The 26,500-nt window shown below is 35.1% G+C and overlaps 1 protein-coding gene across 1 annotated transcript in view; it reads left to right on the top strand.

Moving 5' to 3' along the window:
- Positions 1–18,836, top strand: part of Smp_160060 (hypothetical protein) — a 96,805-nt gene extending 77,969 nt beyond the window's left edge. Inside the window, exons 43-49 of the mRNA XM_018798020.1 lie at positions 1,226–1,352; positions 3,709–3,843; positions 5,402–5,882; positions 7,438–7,843; positions 14,424–14,564; positions 16,741–17,073; positions 18,398–18,836. Of these exons, the coding sequence (XP_018646756.1) occupies positions 1,226–1,352; positions 3,709–3,843; positions 5,402–5,882; positions 7,438–7,843; positions 14,424–14,564; positions 16,741–17,073; positions 18,398–18,448 (1,674 nt within the window). The 3' untranslated portion in view covers positions 18,449–18,836. The remainder of the gene's footprint in view (positions 1–1,225; positions 1,353–3,708; positions 3,844–5,401; positions 5,883–7,437; positions 7,844–14,423; positions 14,565–16,740; positions 17,074–18,397) is intronic.
- The last annotated feature ends 7,664 nt before the right edge of the window (positions 18,837–26,500 follow it).

Below are 26,500 nucleotides of genomic sequence, written 5' to 3'. Positions count from 1 at the left end.
TTTATTCCCTCCCTTCAGTCCCAGCAGTAGTCAACAAGCCAGGCTTCTATTATTGTACTCAATTCAATGATGACTCAAGAATCATACAGTAATACACTTGGAGGATCTAAAAACATCTAATTAATTACAATGTGTACATAACGGTAGTAATAGAGAAATAAGTAATTAATCATTAATTTAGAACAATACACCATGTGACAGCGATTTATGTGAATCAAATGAAAGCTTAAAAAAAGGAGGACATAAAGATAGAATAGTTTAAGCGTCTACCAATTATACAATAAAAATATAAATAATGTTTCATATGATAGTTTCACGAGTTATACTTCCATATTACTCATCGTTCCATTACATCACAGATATGCTTTTATGTAACAATAATATGCTTATATACTAGATATGAACACAAAATAAACGATAAATTATGGTGAACGATTGATGGAAATTAACCTGCAGATCATTCATTCTCCAAATGGTCAAAGCCTAACTCAGATCCTTCTGTCTCGCGCTGGAACGCTCAACCTCTAGACCACTTAATCGGCAACCAAATTTACTAATCTCTAACTTCAATCAATCCACGGTACTGCGCGACCATCTTTCATTGTGTTCTCTAGGTAACTGTTTCACATGTGATGCGGTTGGACTTCACTGACCAGGGCTTTTCATTAGAACTAGACATTAGTACCATTGGATACCGGCTCAGTGGTCTGGAGGTTAGGCGTTCGTGCGAGACAAAGGATTCCGTCTTTGAATCTGAAGTACGGGATTGTGGAAGCGCACCGCTGAGGAATCCCATGCTATGACGAAACGGTCGTCCAATGCTTTCGGGTTTTTAATGGTGGTCTAACATTGATCGGTTTATGATTTCAATGAAATCCAACAATCTCTACAACCGTATACTGATAATTATCATGTGCTCACTAGTGACTAGCTTCGAGAAGTAATTCTCGGAGTTTTAATGAGAAGCCATGACCAATGACTTTCAACTGTATCGGGTGTGCTAGCGTGAATTTATTTCACTGAATAATACCTTAAGGTTTATTCAAAGGAAAATCATCGGATCGATTCACGATGATAACAGTAACAGTAAGATAAAAACATCGTTACTCTCAACCGATGAGCCTCGTATTTATCGAAACATTTTTGCAGCATAGGTTCACAATCACTATAATGCTTCCCTTATCTTTTATGCCTATTTCTAAATATCTCTTTTTGTGTTTTGTAGATGAGTAAGCAATTTTATCGAATTATGATGCCTTTCTTTTTTCCTGAAAAATCTGAAGATACTACTACTAATAATACTATCACCGCTACCCCCGTTCATACCGCAACTATAGCGAACCCAACAGGAGGTTAGTTTAAACGCTTCTGTTCTGTTATATATATATATATCTGTTAGATACAACTTAATACTGTCTTGTATGTTATTCACATCGGAAACTTCTGCTTTAGATTATTTTATTAAGTATGGTAGACATATATAATAATCAGTACTGAGTTGAAACATAAGATTCTATCTTTTATGACAAATTGTTTTGATCCACCCTTAAACATGCATGTAATACTAGGGGATTCTCATTGAGGTAATTTGTAGGTTAGAGAGAGAAGGTGATAATCTTCTGGGAACTTTAAAGATGCCATTATTCCACGAAGTTACTGCTGACTAGTGTGTGAATTGTATGTGAATATGTGTAGAATTCCGGGTAGAAGAGTCCACTTGATAATTCTGGCGCATGGTTAAGTTTATTGAATAATTCAAGTAAACATCTTTTACATTGTTGCAACTGAATTCATTCCTTATCGTCTGCTAATTCTGGAGTTTTAATTTTGTTACTGAAATTTCTCTGGTTCTAGCTATTATATTACAAAAACTGAATCGCTCAACTGTTTCTATCAGGCCAGTATGGTCGTTTCAAAGGATAAACGTATCGTCCAGTAAATTGAAAAACTGTCAATCTGTTGTGCCAATGTATCGTTTTCTAGTTTAGAGAGAAAAATGTCAGCTAATATGGGACCTAGGGGTGAACCCATTGCAACACCATCTATTTCTCTATACATTTCGCCATTGAATTTAAAATGTACGTCTATAGTACATTTTGGTAATAATTCTTTGGTGATCTCCACAGGAATTGTAGCCTTTATTTCTTGTTCTTCAAGTTGTTCACAAATATACTCTACAATCTCTCTGGGCGGGACATTTGTGAATAATGAATTTACGTCAAAGAACATCATCGTTTGACCTTTAGGGTTTATATTTTTAATCTTGTTGACGAACTAGAATACATCCATAATACTATGCTTCACTAGGTGTTTGTGGAATGGTTTTAAAATTGTAACTAACCACTTTGCTACAGTACGATAAGGGGAATCATGCATGTCCAAAATTGGTCTCTATAGGGTATCCGGTTTGTGTATCTTCGGTTGTCCGTATAACCTAGATAAATGGTTACTTATCGGCGTAATTGTTTCGTACATGTTTGGTGGAATCACCTGTTGATCTCTGAGTTTTTTTGAAGATCTGGTCAGTTCATTCTCTACCTTATTATTGACATCTCTTTGGTCATTTAGTTTCTGAAACCTTTGGTGATCATTCAAGATGTTATTCATTTTGTCAATGTAGTCTTTTTTGTTAGGCAGGACAGTTCCTGTTCCTCTATCAGGTTTTGTGTTAACCAAATTCTCATTAATGTACGCTTACAATTCATAACCGATGCACCTAGTGAAAGGCTAAAATTAAAGTTACGCAGGTCAATCCAAAGAAATTTTTATGCAGGTAAACTACAATTAATGTTTTTCACATGTTCGATGATCACTCCGTGGTTGAAAAATAAATTGCCTAGACTAGCCCCTTCTTTCTGTACCTATCAATTCAACTGCTCTTGTGGAGCAAGTTATATTGGTATGTGTTCTAGGAACTTATATATTGAGGCTCATGAGCACCTTCCAGCGTGTTTAAGTAAAGGTGTAGTTAAAACTGTTAACAATTCCATTTTAGTCCACTTAATTCAAACGATACATACCACCAACATGGAGCAATCTTTCACAATAATTTGTGTTTGCTGAAATTCAACATCGAGAAATAGCGTTGTGATCCGTCAAATTAGTTTCAATGAAAAAAATTTAAGTGATCATTAACGTAAAATCATTCAATGACTTTTGTAGTTAAACTATGTGAAATCCGTCAATATTAAATTTCCAAGACGCTATGATATAGGATTTGTTAATTATGTGGTTCTGTGTTAACACATGGACCCGAACAACTTATATGCTTTTCGTTGCTTCAAGATCACAGAGCTCATGTGTTCCATAGGTTTCTAATTAAAGTGTTGCGGCTTCTCTTCCCTTCATATCCATCAACTCGATTGAAACACTAGACATCCGGCTTTCATCTTCACAGTTCTATAAAAACGCTCCCATCACAATAATACATTTAGTCGGACTTCCATTGCAGAGGCTATAAATATGTCGTCATATTAAAGCATTTTGGAGAAGGAAAGCGAACTCACTCCACCCTTGACCATACCAGGGCATTTGAAAGCATAAAACTCTAATAACTCAGTTTACGTATTTATTGGGTAGATTGTGTATCATCTATTGATCGATACGCGTTTGTACATGTACATTTCTTTCCTCACAAAAATATAGTTTTCAGTAATGATTTGATCATTATTACAGTAGCCCATCAACCAAATTCGTTGTTATTTTTAGATTGCATTAGTTCATCTGCATTTACTAGTCATCCATTTTCTATTCCACAAGACAGTGTTGGGATTAGTAGTGGTACCAGTAGTAATGCATTTCATTATCTGGATTCGAATCTTTCTACAAATGCAGATAATCCACGTAAGTCAGATTTTGTCTCGTTGGTATAACTTCTGATGACTTTTAAATGTCCAATAGCTCTAGTGTTAGATATGCAAGGAATTTGATTCATAACTGTTTAATGTCGTTAATACACTACAACTTTTGGAGAGACTATATTATAATAACTAAACTGAATAATTCAGCTTTACTGATACTGATTAGTTGTTCCAGACACTTTCTTTTGTCAAGAACCTATAGGAAAAGAAGATAATAGTACAAATCTCTCTATCCGAAGATTACACTTACCCAAGTCTATGTGATTAAATGAATAGACAATTAGACCACAGCACAGTAACTTAGAAACTACAATGTATGCCAAAATATGGCCTTTAGAATAACAATTGGAATACATAATCCCTACTTAAATTACAATAAGATAGGCATAAAAGGAGATATGACAACAGTTTGTACATCAAATAAGAGCTTTTGATCACGGAAATAAGGGAAACATGTAACCTTACTATTAGTAATTACCCGTTGGAAATTATGAGTAACAATGTCTCGAAAGGTAGGCTACACAGTTTGTTATTCTCCTTTATTCTTCATGCAATAAAACAATTTCCTAAGAAACAGTTTTTAGCATAGATATTTTAGAGCTTTAATGAATTCCTCTGCTAATTCATTATTTGAACAGTGTGGAATATGATAGCATTAACAAAAAACCTTACCAATTATTTCATGATATAACACGACAATTATCCAATGTCATTGACGACAACTGTTTTGCTCCCGATATATATGTTTCAATTTCTAGTGGGTTCATGGGTTCACAGTACTTTAAAGTCCCACACTAGGACAAATAGTTGTCCAGTGCTCCCTAGTTTTCAATAGTGTCCCAAGTGTAATCACTCGTTGACGGATATAACCTAGGAGCCCTGTAAAATAGTTTACAGGAATATAAATCTTATAGAGCGATAATTACCAATGGTTTCACAGCCTGGTTATTCATTATTGTGAATTAATTGAAGTTAAACACATACATCACAGGATATCGGGTCAGTGATTTAAAGGTTGTGTGTGTGCGATATTGAAGAGTCTCAGGTCCAATCCCTTGTAATGGAGTTTCCTGAGAAGTCCTATACTAGGACGAACTAACGGTCTAGTGCTTCCAGGTGTTCATTGGTTTAAAACATAAAATTTTAAAGTCTTCATAGATCTTCTTATACTAATCAGTCAGTCAGCTACAACGTAGGACCAGGCACATATATGCATCGGTCCAAGTTGCCATACCTCGTTAGCACAACAAGATCAACACCGGATTAATAGTAGTTAATTTAGTGTTGGTAGTAGTATATAAATTATAGGTTGTATATAAGGATATAGTATAGGAAGGAAGAGAGATATGAAGCAATTTTAGTCTCAAGGTTTAAGGGAAGATAAAGAGTGTATACACCTACGCCATTGTGATCGATTCTGAGCCATGTCACACAGAGTCTCCAACCATAATAATCTTATACTAATAACAAACATGCACTATTGTTTAGATAACTAATGTACATTTTTCTATCTCTAACTTCATGTTACTTAAACTCATCAGAGAATATCGTTTTACCAAGTAAATCATGGCTACGGCGTTATCTACTCCGAAAATTACCTCATCGTTCCAAAAATGAGAGCGAATCAGTACCATCAACTTCATCATCATTACCTCAACCATTAAATTTTATCCATCAATCTCATCAATCAGATGTTTTAGAAAATATATCGTCAGATTTATCCATGCCGATTGTTGTTTCAACGGTGGCTACAACAGTAACATTTACTTCATCATTATCACCATCATCAGTGTGCATTCCATCAAATAATTTGACAATCGAAGCTGCTATATCTGGACGAAATTATTGTAGCGTCAATGATGATTGGAATGCATTGAATAATAATGCAACAGGATCAGGGACAGAAATAACAGTAGCATCATCACCATCGCTTACGTCGTCTTCTGTTACAACGTCCAAATTATTACAAATGATGAATATGCGCTCAAAATTACCCATAACCGACTATTTACGGAGTCAAAAGTAGGTTTAACGGGTTACTGATTACATATGAATATATATATTGTAGTGTACTTTGTGGATTACCATTAAAAACCAGGAAGTGCCGGACAGATGTTCTGCCATGGTATGGGACTTCTCACCGTAACATATGAACGAAATCGTCAGGAATCGAGCTCTAGGTTTTTCAGGTCTCACAGTAAACATATATCTTTTAGACCAATGGAACTGCCATCCACTGATTCACATGTTGATCTTTGTTTTGTGATATCGCCCTACCATTTCCCAATGTTATTAGCGAGTGAGTAAGTGACTTATATTCGACATGGTTTAACTGTGAGAATTGCCTCTTGATATTAGTCGCTTGTTGAAACTTCGTTGAAATCATGTGCAGACCAATGTTTTAGACCGCCATTAAAAACCTATGTAGGGGCTGGTACTATATCAAGCTCACATAGGTTATTCTAGCCTTTGGACAGATCAATCTTTTAATTCTTCTGAAGCCACATTTTCATCCCGTCACTTATTCACTCATCAAGCTTGACTGTTTTTATGTAAGCGTATGTGCGTGCATTTCTTATCTTACTCATCACATACCTGTAACTTTTTTTGTTAGACTATAAACATCGATTCACGCTTGGTTAAATGGAGTTGGCTCACCTGTCTTCTCCAATCCGTTTCGCTTCGCTCTATCCTCTTCGTTTCCTTCGCTCCGTCTTTCTGATTGTCTGTTCTGATCAGCGATTGTACGAAATATACGTATTCAAAACTCCATTTACGTATTTGACTTATTGTAATTCCGTTATTCACTAACGTGAGTTAAGTCGATAATTATATACGAGGGTAACCAGGATGTATATTTCGACAGAAATCATTCAATAATGATAATCACATGATCGCATTGGAGTCAGATATTCTAGGGCCACGACCAACTTACATTCTCTTCAGTAAGTAATTGCTTCACACCCGGCACGGTTGAATTTCAGTGGTTACAGTTTCTCACTAGAACTCCGAGAATCACCTCTTGGAGCTAGTTTCACGCGTCATGAATTAGTTGAATTTTGACTCAGTGGTCTATAGGTCAAGTGTTCACATGAGACAAAAAGTCCTGGGCTCTGGTCCTACGTGGGTGATCATGGATGCGCACCATTTAGGAACCCCACATTAGGACGAAACGGGCATCCAGTGCTTGCATGTTCTCAGTGGTGGTTCAACATTCACTGGTTCATGATCTTAATAAAAAAAAAAACCAACAACTTTTACAACCCGATACTGATAAATACAGATCAATTTACTTATCTTATGAACTATAGTGATTGTATGAGAACTAATAATTCGCTGCCTGGTTCCTCAAATCTGAGTAGATTTATCTAAGTCCTAAGTGATGACCTACTTGTTCGAAAAATATTGATCTTACTAACTAAATCATTGCTCCCATTAGCTTGATCAATACATGCATACCAACATACTACTTACATACATTCATACATAACAGATAGACATATTGTATCAACTAGTCTTCATGTATCACACATAACTCCTATTCCTTTTTTTCCCATATTTTGTTTCCAAATTTTAGCGAGTTGGGATTTCCCAATCTTTTCCACACGAATGAGTATGACGTTAAATCATCATCATCATTATTATCCCCTAATCATAAATCTAATGAATGTTTTGCAATACCAGTGACATATTCAAATTATAACGACACTACTACTGATAATTTTATCATGGTAATGCAACAACCAACATCGATATATTTACAACAATTATTACCTGTAAACAATATATGCACATATTGTGAATCTATTCATTCAACCTCTAATAATCATCTTCATTCTTTGAATATGTCATTGTATAATCCAATCAGTTATGGATCTCTACCAATGGATCAAATAACATCAGTTAATCAAATCGCTACGCATCATTCAAAGCATAATATTAACAATACAAATATACCATTGAATCCAGTCGATGTAATGCAAGTAAGTTAGTCTTTTTTCTTCGTTTATTAGAAAAATCTATTAATTTTTATTTTGTCGATGGTATGATGTTCAGACTTTAGTAAGTTTGTATCTAGCCTGAAGGTAGGTGCACTTTGTGTTATGATGTGGAATGGGAGTGTGAAAAGCAGTGTATGAAAGAATTTGGAAGTGAAAATAACAAGACAAATAATGAACCAACAACTCAGAAAACACAATGATGAATCAAAGGGATTTTTTGACAACAGTCTCTTTCGTTTAATCTAGATTTTGCACTAAATTTGGACTTGTTAGTGTCTCCATTGGAGACCATTTACAATAAGCATACATTTTATTGAGTTTAGCCTGAAATAGTTTGTTGAGATTGATGTGTTCTTCAATGTATTGAAGACAAATTTCATCATGAACTGAGATTTCAGTTAAAGAATTGGCAGAAGGAATTATGGGGCTCATCAGCCAGTTTTGTTTAAAGTTTTAATTTAGGACTCTTCGTCAACAATCCATCATTACGATCCCCCTTCGCCTATCCACTCATCGATATAGGTTTGTATAGGACAAATTAAAGCATAGTCATACAGATTACAAGTAAGAACAGATTCAAGATGAGTTTCCTTAATGTTTTACAATGAAAAACTGTAATTGATGTGTTATAGGAGTCCGCAAATCATCCTTCGTTAAAATCTTTAGAGGCCCATAAGCGCCTGAGAAACTTTTATCCAATCAACGTTAAATAGAAGCTTCGCAGACAATGGCGAATCATGTATCATGGTTTCAATTACATATTTACCTATACTGCTATTGTATTTAGCACGTTATCAGAAATTTCGTGTGCGACTCCATAAAAACCTTCACTTTATTTTCTGTACATAAACCGACCTTAGAGTAAAGCCTTCACTCGTAATTCGCGCTTTTTCTCTCTTGTTCCAGTTGACATGTATAAGTAGTTTGGGTTATAGAAACCGGCTAGGAAAACATTTTAGGCATATTGGTAACCAGAATTATCAACAAATCATTCGGATGTGAAATAGTAACTCACTGATGACATTAGATAAAATAGTATTTTGCTACTCGAATTGTTTGTATGCATGTTGATGTTTCAGAGTATGGTGTATGTTGATTATTGTAAAACCTTAAATATATTAAAATCAGGGTTCTTAAGGTCTCTGTTGACATTGTCGCATACTACTGAATAACATCAAACTAAGATTTTATATCTTGCTAACTAGTCCCTTCAAGTTTTTAGTGATTTTTAACTGCATTCGTATTTATTATTGTTGGGGGATGTTAGATTCCCGCACATCACTTGGTAAACTTTTTAGTTTTGTTATTTTATTATGGAAACTTGAATTTCTCATTTTCGCGCCAAAAGTTTGCACTGTTACCTTCAGTTTACGTTTCCCACCTGGAAAGACCTTAAATATCATTGGTTCGTTTGCTCTTTTAGCAAGCTATTTTGTAACGTTTATTCAAGGACATTTTTGTATTGTTTATATACTCATGGGTTGTGTTTCCGACTACTTGTGGAATATATCTTTCCTTCGGCTGAATATGGTTTTCTAGTTAGCAAGTCAGGGCCCCCAAATGCCCTGGTACGGCCGGGAGTGGGGAGAGTCCGTTCTTCTTCTCGAAATGCTCTCACATAGTCACGCATATATAGCCTCTGCCAGGGAAGTCCTACTCATTGCCTTCTCGTGGCGGGGGTGTTGTTTACGAAATTGAGAGGACGAAAAGCGAATGTCCGGCGCTTTAACCGTGTTGGTGGACATGGAAAGTCCACCTAGGTGAGTTGGAAACCCTCATTCTTAAACAGTGATGCGCATGGGCTCCAGTATCCTGAGGGAACAAATGGCGTATGAACCTATCTTTGGTCATCGGCTACCATGTGACTGCATCTCCTTACTATGCTCCACTGCCTTGTTGATCAGACCTTTAGGTCGAAGGCTTCGGGTGTGGCCTCCTAGGAAAACCACCTGCTTCGGTTTGGGTACCTGGGCAGTATCACAGCCCTCACACAAATCAAATAAGATTTGTGTGGCGCATATGTATTCGGTGCCCCTTTGTACCAATATTTATGTTTTAGAACAACATATATAAGCGAACAATATTGTTTTCGATTAGATCCTCATCAGGCTTTACTTTAATATACAATAATATTTATATGCATATACGAAATTATTAAACCAATCAAGGCAGTTTATGAGTCAATGATAACAGTGGAATAGATTACATAATTAAAAATAATAATAAGTGAAAAGTACAAATTGGTAGTGTAATGACAGGTGTACTAGTTGTGATAAGAATAATAAAGGCTTGAATCAATGTTAGATAATAGGAAAATAGGTCAATGATTAGAAAAATATAGACACTGAAATAACATTCATAAAATTATAAGATTACGTAATAAGAAGTGTTCAGATAATTGGACCGTGAAGCGAATATATGAAAAAATAATAAGTAAATAATTAGTAGGAGGGGGTGAAGAAAAATAAACGAAGAAAGAGTATGGAAAATAAAATTATTTATTAAGGCCAAGGGAGAGATAAGGGAATTACAAATTTCTTATGAACACAAAGACTTGGGTTGTTGGATCGAATTCCTATAGCTTCTGCTATGTGTTAGAGACGAGATCGAACCCCATATGGAAAACTAGTAGGAATACGATAAATAACTTTAAATGCTTGATTTCTATCAACTTTATGACCGCTATCGATCAAGTGTGAAAGAACCGAGCTCCATATTGCCTTGACAGTACCTTTTCCGAACCCCGAAAGGAGGTGTTCACTAACTCTTTGGTTCAGTTGTCTGGTGTTCAAATAAATAAATAAATAGCAGGACTAGGGCTCAGTGGAATAGCTTATCCTGTTATTGTGTTGCTGACTTTTGTTCCGTTTTCCTATGTGATATTTTAATCCTTTGAACATAGTAATTATTTACTAACTCAATTTAATTAATCATTATATGCATTTTTCTCAATAATTTTACGCAAATGACTAAATAACCATGCATTTATGTATACGTTATACCGTAAAAATTTAACTAAAGGTAGATGGACAGTGTCCTTGACTACGTGAATAATTTGATTACTCATAGTATTCTATTCTCAAATTTGCATTTCTCACTACAATATAACCTTGAAGATGATCTGTAGATAATATCATTCTGAAATTATTTAATCTATCGAATTCTCAATGCACCGATCAGATTAATTTGTGGTAAATGGGTTGATTGTAGTTCTGAATTAATAATAACATGTTTATTCAATCAAGATTGTTTGTAATAGTTATAAACACAAATAATGTTATCAGAAGGGGTTTTGTGGAGATTTAGTATTTTCATAGTTGAAAGCGTGAGTCAATTGAAGCCAGACCACCACCATGGAAAACCTGGAAGCACTGGACGACCGTCTCGTCCTGTTATGGGACTCCTCAGCAGTGCGCATCCACGATCCCGCACCTACGAGATTCGTGCCCTGGACCTACCAGCTTCGCGCCGGAGCACTTAACCGATAGACCACTGAGCCGGCATCCGATGGTGTTAATGTCTAACTTCAACTGATCCACGAAGTTGAGCAACCGTTCACCAATTGTCTTCAGTGAGTTGATATCTCACAACAGACATGGTTTGAACTCCACTGGTCACTGCTTCTCACTAGAGCTCTTGGATTTACATCTCTTGAAGTCAGTCACTAGTAAGCATATTATTATTATTATTATCAGAAGGGGATCGTGGATGCGCACTGCTGAGGAATCCCATAATAGGATGAAACAGCCGTCCAGTGCTTCCAGGTTTTCCATGGTGGTGTAGCTTCGATTGACTCACGCTTTCAACTATGACAAATAATGTTGTTTGTTTGTTGCTTTTTCTTTTTTAAAAAAAAATAATAAAACTTTCTTTTCCATGTTGTCTTTGTATATGTGTACGTGTTGACTGATAATAGGAAAGAGCTCGTCAGAACAAAGTATTTCTATACATTAAAATTCCTGGTTTTCCAATACGATTAAGTTACAAGGTTAGTTATGTTTGATTATACCTTCGTGTTGTTATTCAATTTTATATATATATATAGTGTAGAAGCTCTTTTTAATCATTGGAAAAGACATAAAATGAAACTATTCAGTTTCTGACTGATAGTTTGATGTGTTAAAAAAGAAATTGCACTATTTGACATTGACTTAGTCGTTTTAATGCATCCTCTTATAATCATTAAACCAACAATAGTTCTAAATGCAAATCATCATCTTTAAAAATAACCATATTACGTCTGATGAGGAAGGTTTGAAAAAGATGGAAGCCTTTACTTTATATGGACTGCATCATCGATAAATTAGGAGGATCTGGTGTCTATGTGAAAGCGCGTATTAGCAAAGTAAAGGTAGCATTCCCACGACTGAAGAATATCTGGACCTTAAAAACAACTGACAGCCAGCGTCAAAGTCAGAATTTTCAACACTAACATCAAAACAGTCCTATCGTACAGAGTTTAAACTTGGCAAACCATCAGCAACATGCTCTAGCAGAGAATAAACCAGTTTTCAGCTGAGGAGGGAATTAGGAAAAAAAACTAATTGGTTAATGAGCAATCAGCCACAAAGTAGAATCCGGTACGTGCATATATTGGTTCGTATTGACACACCTTATCAGCACAGAGAGAATTATCGGGACAAATCCCACAGTAGTAGAGATAGTAACAGTATGAGTGTTCATTGAAATGAATAAACATCGAAGATACGGTTCGAGAAGAAAACAAACTAATGAAACAAAAATAAAAAACGTTATGAGAAATTCAGGAGCTCAGGATTTGGGGTAGTCAAAGAATAGATAAACCTGAGCCATTGCGAACTATTTTGATATATGTCATTTAAATTCTAAACCCTGGTTACAATAATCACGTGAACTCCAAATAGGTACTCTACATCCACCCAAATAGCTCAGTCTGCTTGTCAGTGATGTCATGAACTAGTGCCATATTTTCGATTGACTGCCCATAGCCTTCTTCTAGCCTTCTTTTACACCAGATAACATCACTTGTCGAGGTAGACGGTGGTTTGGCATTCGTGGTACTTGTCCCGACCACCTCAGTTGATGAAGATTTACTACCTTTTCAATCATTTTACCATATTTATTTAGTACGCTATTCCTAACATAGGTATTGCTTACTTGGTGGACTTGAGTCCTCGAATGATATCCTGGGTTGAATTCATCATTCAGAATACCGATTCTAATTTTTCTATCCCTCATCTACTGTTGCTTCTATAGCCTAGCATTCTAGACTTGATCAATTATATATTCTATCTTGCATAGTTGAACTGGGGCTGACTTAAGCTACACTCCTGTTAGTTCGCCTATCTCCAAGTCTTTTCCTATCCCCATTTTCTGTTATTGTACCCGATCCCATTGTGACAATATTTTATTCCACACAATTACTGTGGTGCGGGTTATTTATATCCACCGGTCACTTTCAGTGAGCTTGACATAGAAATCAATAAGAAGTGGTTAGTAAACCATGTGGCTGTTCGTTCACATTCAGTGACCAGTCACGTTTCACTCTCATTGTCACACATCAGTGCAATAAATTTTTGGAGGATCTATCTTGTAGTATATTGTTAATGCTCATAAGGTTTTAGTTTTATTGAAGGATTTTCGCTACTGATGCTCCACCTCTATACGATGCAAAATCAGCTCCCTAATTAATACTGCCTAGAAAATAGGATAAAAAGTGCTTTCAAAGTATACATTTTATATTGAAATCGCAAACCTATATAAGTTAGGAAATCACTGAACGGCTATTTCGTCCTAGCCCCCAAATGCCCTGGTACGGCCGAGAGTGGGGAGAGTCCGCTCTCCCTCTCGAAATGTTCTCACATGGCCAGCGAATATATAGCCTCTGCCAGGGAAGTCCTACTCACTGCCTTCTCGTGGCATTACTGTTGTTTACGAAATTGAGAGGACGAAAAGCGAATGTCCGGCGCTTTAACCGTGTTGGTGGACAAGGCGAGTTCACCTAGGGGAGTTGTAAAACCCCGATTCCAAACCAATGGTGCACATGGGCTCCAGGATCTTGAGGGAACAAATGGTGTATGAATCAATCGTCGGTCACCGGCTACCATGTGACTGCATCTCCTCACGATGCTCCACTGCCTTGTGGATCAGACCTTTAGGTCAAAAGCTCCGGGTGTGGCCCCCTAAGAAAACCACCTGCTCCAGTTTGGGCACCTGGGCAGTATCACAGCCCTCAAACAAATCGAATGAGATTTGTATGGCGCATATGTATCTGGTGCTTCCTTGTACCAATATTTATGTGTTTAAATAAAATAAATAAAATGATACAACTCATTGATAGAAATCCACGACCCTGAAACAAGGAACCTAACATAAGACTTTCGGTCTCGCACTTGAGCCTTTAAGCTTTAGATCACTGAACTGGGATCTAGTGGTATAAGAGTTTAATTTGTCAACGTACGGTGTTGTCCATTGTCTACAATCGGTACCTTTCTCGCAACAGACACAGTCGGACTTCACTGGTTACAGCTTTTCTTTTTAAGAAATCTTCATTTTGTTTGTGTTTTTTAAAAATCTTTTTAAGGGTGAAAAACAAAAAAATATCACTGATGTAACACGTTTTGAATTGTTTATTCCAACACTGGAATATCATAATTGTGTTTGGACGTGGTTAGATTTTGTGATGGAAGTAAAAACGCGTATACGTAAACAACTTGTCCGTGAAGTAAGTTATATCTCAATTCATTTTCATTTTAATAATGAATAGTTTAGTATGAATGTGTATCTTTTTAACTAGCTAACCACCTTTAAAATAAGCAGTCAAATATTGAAATAATCCAATATTGATTTCCAACTTAAGTGAATGCTTTTCACGAAAGTGATGAATTCTTTCATCGTTTAAATTGATTTAATTACGGAATTCTCATTGTTATTCTAGACAACCTCATCAGTACGCGTGCTATAATGTTCAGATGATGTAAATGTTAATTATCATTAGTTAGAATAACAATGAGTACTTCATCAATCAATCATCTCTAGATTAGAGAATTCAATAACTTCGAAAAAGATGAGAGTTAGTGGTGGAGTTTTGTAAACTGGATAGTTTGGTCATGGAGCTTTCATTGTTATTCTGAACGATGTCGTCAGCACAAACTTCAGGTAGAAAAATTGACATCATAATTAAAAGAACAGCGAATATAGATTGTCAAAGGAATGAATGAAACTAGAGAATAAGAAATATGAAATAAAATTAAAATGGTGAATACAACTGGATAATTGTTACCACTTGTTGTTAATCATATGGATTATGATTATCCAACGAACTCCTACAAGATAGTATACACAATTTAACGTAGCTTAAACCTTTAACCAATTGATTTATACTATTTCAACCTGCTTATTCCTAGACTTGTTTTTCTTCGTTTGATTGTTTTTCCGACTTTACTCTTCTACCGGTTAGAAACCTAACTCATAAACAATGTCTAATGAAGTATATAACACATACTTGAAAGATATGATGAAATTCTAGAACTTTTTGAACCAGATTTTCATTTCCTACCTAGAACTCGGTATATTTAGACCATTACATTCAACACTGAACGTTATCACCACCTTTTTGGCAGCCTACTTGAATATCTAGACTACTCGGTCCTGCCATCTATCTAGATATTTCAACAAGTTATCTGTTTTTGTATAATCATTTAATTAATTCTGTGAATATTGTTTGAATAGATGAGTCTCTATGGACATATATGCATCCATCCAAAGTGGATTGCCTCTATTCTTTCATTTAGTCACATGTTTTTATCACGCTTTGGTTGTTTCTAGCAATAGAATCAGGACTTATTTTTCGTCCCATTTAAGACACGTCATCTGGCCATGTATTTTGCTTATAATATTGTTATTCACACACAAACTCTAACATAATATCTTTATCATCAATAATATCAAAACTCTATCGAGATAGTCAGTCATACGTGACTTAGAACCTAGAACTTTTGTGCATCTGTTTGGATTACCAATCTATATTTAAATAGTAAAATTATCATGACAAATGCCTAGCAGCAGAGGGTTGAGAAGACTGAATTGAAAAGGACTGGAATGTGAATAAAAAGTAATTGTAATTGAAATGAAGGAACGATGGAGCGTGAAACAAGTGATGGAAGATTTGCAAATGAAGTATTCAATGTATGGTTTTTCACATTTTATGAAGTAACTCTGTAATTTTGCATTAAATAATAAATTGGTTTTCCCCATCTGAGTTCTCGTTCACTACATTAATATCATTAGCAGTGGAAAAGATTGAATCAGTTCGACAGTCTTTGACGTTTAAGACTGATACCAAGTTTTAGTTTGCTCATTTCTAGCTTTCTTCCAGCCTACATCATTAAACACCTTTCATTGAGGTTCCAGCCACTTCAGTCGATGATGATTTATTACCTTATCAACCGATTAACCAATTTTATGTAGCACCTTATCTTTGACCCCAACAATTTCCACTTGGTCTTCACATCATTATTAATGAATACCTTCAAATCAGCCAGGTCTCTACTTATCTGCTCTCGTTAGCTCATAAACAGTGTTCACTAACTCCAGGGCATCACTAAGAGATGTGGTTCAGTTCTTCCCCTGAGAAATCAAACACTAGTCGTCTACAAGTATTTTCTACTTTTAATAACCACATTTCAGACTCATAAATTAGAAGAGAGATGAACTACTGCTCAGTGAACTTATCCACTCGTTGGCATATGAACATCCCACCTACGTCATAATTGACTCAATTTCTCAATCCATTCTGGCAAAAGAAACTATTCAACTGCAATTCTAAGTAAAAATAACAAAGAGAGATTACTAATTCTTAATAATATCACTTTTTGTTTGTTTTTTAACTATGTATATAGGTGATAAAGAAAAAACTTACACCTCGACGGCGTTTACCACTTCTACGTATCTCTGGTACCAATAGCAGTAAGAATGATAATAATAGTAGTATTGCTGCTAGTAGTAGTACTGATTCTAAACCACATGAGTTAACAACATCAAATATCCTGTTATCATCTGTTAAGCGACTCAGTTCATTAACTCCCGCTGTTACTGGCGGTCGTGCTGATTCAACGATGCATTCACCTGATGTCGATGATGATGATGACCTAGTCGATCCAACAACTGTTGCTGCACAGGAAGAAAAAGCTCAACGTGATTTAGAAATGATATTAGGTCGTCATGCTCAAATAGTAAGTTATTATTATGAGTAGTGATATATATGCCCTGTAGTAGCTTCTATGTTATTGTACTCCGATGTGATTTATTTTCGCTTTTGGATAGAATTTATTAACTTTAACTCCATGTAACTAATGAATCCTTTTTACCTTCTTGATAACTTGATTCTTTTCCCAGGAAATCGTTACCTTCAATACACATGTCTCTTATATTTACGTCCTTGTAATTCTACGCCTATATGTCTCATGTGTGTCTCCAAAGGTTGTTTATTATTGTCTTCATGTGCTTTTTATTCTCATCAGTTTTGTTCAGTTTTGACCTCTGACCATGTGATTGATGTTGGCCTATTTTGTATAGATTAATAGATTCGACCTATATATTAATGTGTCTGTAGATTGACTTTGGATGTCAGACTTCTTGAACTTTCCTTGACTCAGGATTGTATATATGCATGTATGGATGTGTTTGTGTGTGTGCGGATACTCCTTGTTGATGAATTCCAACTAGAATGAAAATTTCATTTCTAATTGCTCTGTATACTTAAAATTCAATAATATTATCAGTTTCATGGAGCTTACTGGTTACCAGACATCGTTCTAGTTGTTAATTTCATATCGGTATACTCATACATCAGTATATTACTTATATTTCTATCCTGGAACGTTTAGTTCAGTCATTAAGAACAAATCCTTTAGTTCGAATGTCTAACTTTATTTATTTTAAAATGTAGCTGTGATCCCTAATCCAAGCAGTCAGTCTGAAATAAGTCAGTGCCTCACTTACCACACTAGACGACATAGCTGTCTGTTAAAATTCTGTGCAATTTATCTGAAAACTTATCACTAATGAGCCCATGATCACTATCAGCTAATAGTGATCTTGTTAACCAAGATGTACTCATATTTTCACTTTCAAGTTTAGAATACTACAGAAGGATATTCCTTTGAGTATCTGAAAGTGGTATTTGATTAGTGCTGGTTTCGGTGGTTTGAGAACATGACCTCAGAGCCTAAAAGAAAGTTACTCGAAGTCGGTCACTTACAGTCTTTCAGGGAAAATTCTTTGATCAACTGGTCACTTACTTTTTGAGCCTTTCTGTTGGCACCCATTGAGTTGTAGGAGATTGTTGTTATCAAACATCTCGCAAACAAGATCAGTCAGAGAACAACTAAAATAGTAGTTTATTATTCCGATACAAACTTGAACAGTTCTCCCCATCTTCATCGTCGTAATTCAAAGTACTTACATTTATTTATTTTTTAACTACTTGTCAAAATTTAAGTAGTGTGAAATGTTAGTAGAAAATGAATGACTCCAATGTTTTTTCTCCTTTTTCAGCAACCTAACAAGGTGGGCAAACGAAAACGTTTTAAATCGAAACCATTTTAATTATAGTTTCTCTTAATGAGACATTAACTTCATTTTGTTTTTTTTGTGATGAATAGCTAGTATTTTTCAAATGAGTGATTGGTGTCGACAATTAAGTTGATGGTTAGACTTTACCAAAATTCTATGTATTTAAAATGTGCACAATCTTTCTGTTATCACCAAGTCAATTCGTTTTTTATCTTTTTCATTTTAACTTTAAATTTTTTAAATTTGACTTTCTGACAAAAATGCTTCTCGTGGATTATTTACCTTCGTGATATATATATCACTTGTACAGTTTTACTAATGCACATTCCCTTATCCGTTATGTAATATTTGTTGGTAATACTTTTACCACTAATACTGCTATTGTGATGATACATTCATTTCAAATAAATATAATAAATACAAAATTGCTTTGTTATTTTCATGTGTTCATAGCCCCCAAATGCCCTGGTATGGCCGAGAGTGGGGAGAGTCCGCTCTCCCTCACGAAATGCTCTTACATAGCCACACGTATATAGCCTCTACCAGGGAAGTCCTACTCACTGCCTTCTCGCACCAGGGGTGTTGTTTGCGAAATTGAGAGGACGAAAAGCGAATGTCCGGCGCTTTAACCGGGTTGGTGGACATGGAGGGTCCACCTAGGGGAGTTAGAAAACCCTGATTCCAAACCAATGGTGCACATGGGCTCCAGTATCCTGAGGGAACAAATGGAATATGAATCAATCGTCGGTCACCGGCTACCATGTGACTGCATCTCCTCACGATGCTCCACCGCCTTGCGGATCAGAGTTTTAGGTCGAAGGCTCCGGGTGTGGCCCCCTAAGAAAACCACCTGCTCCAGTTTGGGCACCTGGGCAGTATCACAGCCCTCAAACAAATCGAATGAGATTTGTATGGCGCATACACATCTGGTGCTTCGTTGTACCAATATTTATGTGTTTAAATAATAATAAATAAATAATGTTATTTTCATAACTACCCTATATTACCATGATTCAAATTGACGATGCTGTTTAGGCTGATAGAGATACGTCGTCAGTTAAGAGGGTAAGCAAAGGAGAGAAAATAATTTAATATAATGTGAAATAAATAGAAAGATATCCTGCCACATCACAACTGTTCCTTCCATCTATCATATATGAGGCTCATGAATTCCAATAAATATTGATTTGTTGTTTTTCCAAACGTCTTTAGTGTCGTTTTTTAAGTTCCGCGTTATTCAGTATCTCAATAATTTGTTAGTTATAAGTAGTGTACGGTTAACATTTATAATTATTCAACAGGCATTAGGTCTTAATTTGAACGCTGATGTAAAGATGTAAACTGGTTCCAATTAGAATAAGATACGTTTGGCGACAGACAATTTTTAAAGAATATGATTGAACTTCTTTTGAATTTGAATTTTATACTCCTTTAATAGTAATTTAAGTAATAATGTTGACATAGTTAAATATTAAAGCGTTTACATGTACAACTGTTTGTTACTAGGCTGATTTGTTAACAGTTAATGTTAAGTTTGTTTACGTTCTCTGTCCTTATTGTCATCTCATCTCTTTTTTATGTATTGTTTCATACTACTTATCAGTATTCAGTAAATAGCTGTATTCCTAGCCGTTTCTGCGCGCATGTTATGACGCAAGTATGTCGTGTAATAATCTAAAATACTTATCTATAATTATAACAATTATTGTGTTCATCATTCTAATTACTTTCTCTCGATCCTTATAGCAGTTATCCTCATATTTTGTATGATTGTTTAGTCTTTGTTTAAACGCAACGACTTACATATTTGTTTGCTCCTGGTTCCGTTTTTGCTTGTTGATAAATTGTTATAAAGATTGGACATAGCTCTCGGCTGTCATTTACACTATCATATGTCATAATTATTTTTTATGTTATAAGTTCAGAAAGCTCTTTTTCTTTCAGACTTACAGACGCTCTAAACGCCACAGAAACCTCACAAGTTGAGGTTTGTAACTAATTTATGTTTAATTCCTCAATAGAGAACCGTCTTTCAGACAAATCACTGTTTTATGAACTTCAGTTTCGTATGTATCTCAATGTTGTAATTTAGACGCTTCGACAGATTCAACCCATCATGAATTTTAGTAATTTTAAGTTGGTTTATCCGAGTAGCTTCCTAAAACGTGTCCTGACCGAATTATTTGAAAAAAAAAACATTACAATTTTATTGGTTGAAAACTATACTAGAATATTTTACTTTCCCATTATCAACAGGATGATGGAATGAATAAATGAATGACATGTGTTCAAGGAGAATAAGAGAATATTTCTTTTTTTTAAAAAAAATTCACCCTAAAATTTATAATAACAATAATAATAATAATAGTACCTAAAGTTAAGGCGCCAATAAATGTTTAAACTGTAAATAGCATCATAAATATTCAAGGTGTGTCCGTCATATTTCTATATATTTTATGAGTATAATGTGTTGTATACAACAAGTTAGTAGATAAATATGCATAGTAACTACACCCGAATTCTGTTGTTATTATTATGATTACTATTACTTGCATGTATATATATATATATTCATGTAGTATCTTTAGTGTTTTGATAATATTGTTATTGTCGTTTTGAGTAGTTTTTTTTTCATATATATACCCTTCCATTGATTATACTTGTTCCTCACTTGTTCATTTTTAGGGCAGAGTATCATAAACATTGGTATATATATATATATATATATATGATATTACGTAAACTGTTAAGTTTATAATGGAATATATTCAGTTTTATTCTTTGTTATTTCATTTAAACACATTAATATCGGTACAAGGAAGCACCAAATGGATATGCGCCGCACAAATCTTATTCGATTTGTGTGAGGGCTGTGATACTGTCCGGGTGCCCGAACCGAAGTAGGTGGTTTTCATATAGGGCCACACCCGGAGCCTTCGACTTAAAGGTCTGATCCGCAAGACAGTGGAGCAACGTCAGGAGATGCAGTCCGATGGTAGCCGGTGACCAACGATTGGTTCATACGCCATTTGTTCCTTCAGGATACTGGAGCCCATGTGCACCACTGTTTTGGAATGAGGGTTTCCAACTCCCCTAGGTGGACTCACTGTGTCCGCGAATCCGATAAAGGGCCGGACATTCGCTTTTCGTCCTCTCGATTTCGTAAACAACACCCCTGGTGTGAGAAGGCATTGAGTAGGACTTCCCAAGTAGAGGCTATCTACGCGTGGCCATATGAGAGCATTTTGAAAGGAAGAGCGGACTCTCCCCACTCTTGACCGTACCAGGGCATTTGGGGGCACTTAGACTTTGTATATCACTCGTTCTGATAATCGTTACTAGGTAACTTTCAACAATGTATAAATTGGGGGTTTTCTTGTGGAGATTTTGGTAATTTTTTAATGTGTAGTTGAAATCATGAGTCAATTGAAGCTAGACCACCATGGAAAACCTGGAAGCACTGTATAAATTTCGGAAGACATTGCAAAGTTACGATTACAGTTTATAATGGTACTGCTTGAATCAAAAGACCACCAAGCACATCAGTTTGATTACGATTAAAGGTGCCAATGCAAATCAATAAGACCCAAAATGTACATATATAAGATTGAATGAATAAATTATCGAGCGATTTAAATGACTAATATGACAATCACTATTTAATTGATTAAATAAAAGGCTTAATAGAATAAAATGTGGACAAACTGAGATATAGGTGAGGATGCTGTATTTTCTGTATGTGTAACTTTGCCAAGGATTGAATCCATGGAAGTTCGATCTTGTATTCAATACACTTCCGGCACAATATTATGTGACCATCATTGTTGATGTGATATCTGTATGATCGTTGATATAGTTTAAATCTGTCCATTGTCACTTGGTACTAGAACTTTAGCAAGTTGTCTCAAGAAATTAGTCAAACTGATAAGTACATTGTTATAATTGATTCGGTTTAATTAGAAGATCAGTTTTATCTTCAAATTATTGTCATCTAGAGCTAACCTTATTGTTTCTAGATAATAAGGACTGCATTTGATCAGTCTCTGTCGATATATGTGCATCCTGAGTAAATTGCTTTGATAGTCCTCCTGGTTGCAAGTTTTTAATATATTTGTGTTTAGCAATGAAATTCGAGATCAAAGTTTTATTTTATAGTGTTGAAGCTTACATTTAATGACTTGAACTCAGTACTCAGTGAGTCCCATATAAAACAAAACTTGCTTCCTGTATTTTAATGCTATCCACGATTCAAATATACTAAAAATTAAATTGTACTAGTTATTTATTTTATTTGAACACATAAATATTGGTACAAAGAGGCACCGAATACATATGCGCCACTAAAGTCACTTGATTTGTATGTGGGCTATGATACTTCCCGGGTGTCCAAACCGAAGCAGGTGGTTTTCTTATAGGGCTATACCAAGAGCCTTCGACCTAAAGGTCTGATCAACAAGGCAGTGGTGAAATGTCAGGAGATGCAGTCCCATGTTAACCAGTGACCAACGATAGGTTCATACGCCATTTGTTCCTTCAAGATCCTGGAGCCCGTGTGCACCACTGTTTTGGAATGAGGGTTTTCCAACTCCGGTAGGTGGATCCTCCACATTCATAACATGACAAGAAAAATACTGAGTGATAATGGAACTCTAATAATTCTTTGTTCACTACCGATTTATTTTATGGTGATTGTCGTCAGATCTTAAATTAAAATTCTCGATCTTTATAACATGATTAAACAGATCACAAGTAAGATCGGAATTCAATAATAACATTGAATTATTCTAGCATATTATGACAAATTCCCTGAAATCGGGAAGTTTTGGATTAACATATTCTGACTACTTAATTTATCGTTGTGCTTCTTGTGCCTGTTTGAAGGTAATTGATTAAACTTCGTAAGGAATACATGGTTGTGTGCCCATCGATTAAAAGAGTTTTAGAATGTGAATATACAACTTTTAATATATTCTCTAGTTTCGAATAGTGTTTCTAACAGTGAACATTATAACAAGTTTATTCTTCTACCTAGGAGTCGACTGTATATAAAATCTGTCAAACATTATATCTGTGTGGAAATGCAAATATACCATGATCAACTTCGTTTTATTATTGGAAACACACTTGATATTGATTTAGCTTTACAATTCAGCTGTGGATGGTTAGAGATATTGAATAAATATGTACGTTATCCAATTTATGTAAATCGTAAATGACTTCACTCAAGTATTGATCATGCAGTTTCTGTTAAATAAATCTAGATCTTGGTAAAGAAGTCGGATAATGATGGTTCTCGTCATTCGACTTCATACTACTCAAGTCTTAATTGGTTGGACGCAAAATTTAAGATATTAAATGTAAGAGTCAATCAAATCTCCTGTCTAGATAATGATTCCATGCTCATCGGTGATTAGCATTGTGATAAATATTTAGCGAATTTCTAATGTAAAAATATGGCTTATAGATACATCGAAATTGAGAGTAAGTTAATTAGTCATTCATCAATCATTTCAATTAATGATTGAACTACATATCACTAATTAAATGAAGTATAGAAAAGGCTTAAATTGCTGGCTCTCGTATTCTGTAGTCTCCTAGCATGATGTCTACTCGAACATACTGAGAGTTATACAATTTATATCGGTTAAAAAGTAGACTACCCAAAAGCTTCAAAATAGAACAGAGATAGATAATTGTTTTCTTCAAGATTTTCAAAAAATAATTCAATTGTCATCCAATCTTTAAAATATTTCAATAACAACTTCATGAAACCGCCTAACTTAGACAAAACACATTTGATACTTATATGTTGGGGCGATCCTGAAAATTTCTTGCAATAGACATGACAAGCTCAGGAAACATTAAGAAGCATTTTATCCTATCAGCGTTTGACTAGAAGTTTTGCTGGAAACATCACGAAAATGAAAAGTCACATGTAGAGTTTCTGATTGACTGATTCCTACACTGCTACTATGTTTAGTAGTATTCCAGAATTTTCAGGAGAACCCAAGAACTTCTAAAATACTATAAAAACCCTATATTTTCTGTACATGAATAAACCTTTGGAGTAAAGTGCTTCTCGCATATTTTGCACCTTTTCTCTCATGTTCAAGTCGTTGTGTAGATTTATCTTGGGGAGTTACGAGACTAGCTTAGGATCCGAGTATAGAGTTAAATCAGCAAGACTTATGAAACTGAAATATCTTAAATTTCATGAGTCTGTATAAAAACATTTTATAATTCAGTCTTTTTTTGATATGTCAATTAGATCCATATAGATTGAGTTGATGTAATCATTAATAATCATATCTTACAAGTTGTTAATGAGTTGTTTTGTACAGAAGAAAACAAGATCTCTTCATAAATTGATTCATTTACTTTTCTATCGGTTAACTGACTTGTGTGTATCGTCCGAAGAAAATAATTCATAGACAATACACTACACTACAGTTTCCTAAGAGAACCGAACTATTTTAAAACGTGTATTGCCCACACCTCTGCAAATAACAGTCATGAATATTCGGGTCTCAAAAAATAGTATAGTAACTATGCCAGGAAAAAAACAGATTATTTTATCTCGTCGAATGTCATTCATTATTACTAATGATTATTTCAGTAGCATATTATTAAGAATGTATTTGAAAATTAAAAGAATTTTATATAGTTGGAATCATGAGTCAATTGAAGATAGACCATCATGGAAAACCTGGAGCGCTGGATGGCTGTTTCGTCCTATTGTGAGACTTCTCAGAAGTGCTTATCCGCGATCCCGCCTCGCGAGATTCGGACCCAGAACCTATCAGTCTTGAGCTGATAGACCATTGAGCCGGCATTGGGAATAACATTCATAATTACTAGTCTTCTGTCTTCTCTCTTGCGACGTTGCGGGTTCGATCGTTCAAGTAGTCTAGTAGTGCGCGACATAGCAAAAATCTAAAGCTCTAGATATAACACTTTTGATCCACAAAAGGTGTATCCAACCTCTATGTTTACCTTGGCTTACGACTGGATCACCGGATACCTAAACTGAATATTATAAACCTCTTACCCCCCTTTTTTGATTACCTCTATCTTAATCTTCACATCCATCACTCTCAATTCGTTTATCGTAATTACCTTAACAACACCCCTCTTATTACGCATTATATTCATACAACAATATTATTATCTCAATTGACAAGATGAAATTCTCATGCTACGAATTTTATTCACACGATTTTTCGCATTCTCATTTTTGCTATATTACTATTTATACCGATTGTGACTGCACACTTTACTCCAAATTCATATTAAATGACCTTTCTAATTAACAAATAACACAATTTTGAAGTATAGATGTCGTAACTGATGCAAACGTTCACCATTTTAACATATAACATTGTCCAATTCATCAATACATGCCTCATTTTGGCCTTTGTAAAATATCATAATTATGGACTTATAACTGTAGAGCCTGATGATGAAGTTATTGAAAACAATTGTTCGCTCAAATATTCTTCATTTTTAAGTAAAATTTCATTTATCAGAAGGGGGGTTTTGTGGAGATTTTAGTAATTTTATATAGTTGAAATCATGAGTCAATTGAAGCTAGACCACCATGGAAAACCTGGAAGCACTGTATAAATTTCGGAAGACATTGCAAAGTTACGATTACAGTTTATAATGGTACTGCTTGAATCAAAAGACCACCAAGCACATCAGTTTGATTACGATTAAAGGTGCCAATGCAAATCAATAAGACCCAAAATGTACATATATAAGATTGAATGAATAAATTATCGAGCGATTTAAATGACTAATATGACAATCACTATTTAATTGATTAAATAAAAGGCTTAATAGAATAAAATGTGGACAAACTGAGATATAGGTGAGGATGTTGTATTTTCTGTATGTGTAACTTTGCCAAGGATTGAATCCATGGAAGTTCGATCTTGTATTCAATACACTTCCGGCACAATATTATGTGACCATCATTGTTGATGTGATATCTGTATGATCGTTGATATAGTTTAAATCTGTCCATTGTCACTTGGTACTAGAACTTTAGCAAGTTGTCTCAAGAAATTAGTCAAACTGATAAGT

Source organism: Schistosoma mansoni (genome assembly GCF_000237925.1).
Source record: "Schistosoma mansoni, WGS project CABG00000000 data, supercontig 0160, strain Puerto Rico, whole genome shotgun sequence".
Classification (NCBI taxonomy): Eukaryota; Metazoa; Platyhelminthes; class Trematoda; order Strigeidida; family Schistosomatidae; genus Schistosoma; species Schistosoma mansoni.
This window is presented reverse-complemented; position numbering and strand designations above follow the sequence as displayed.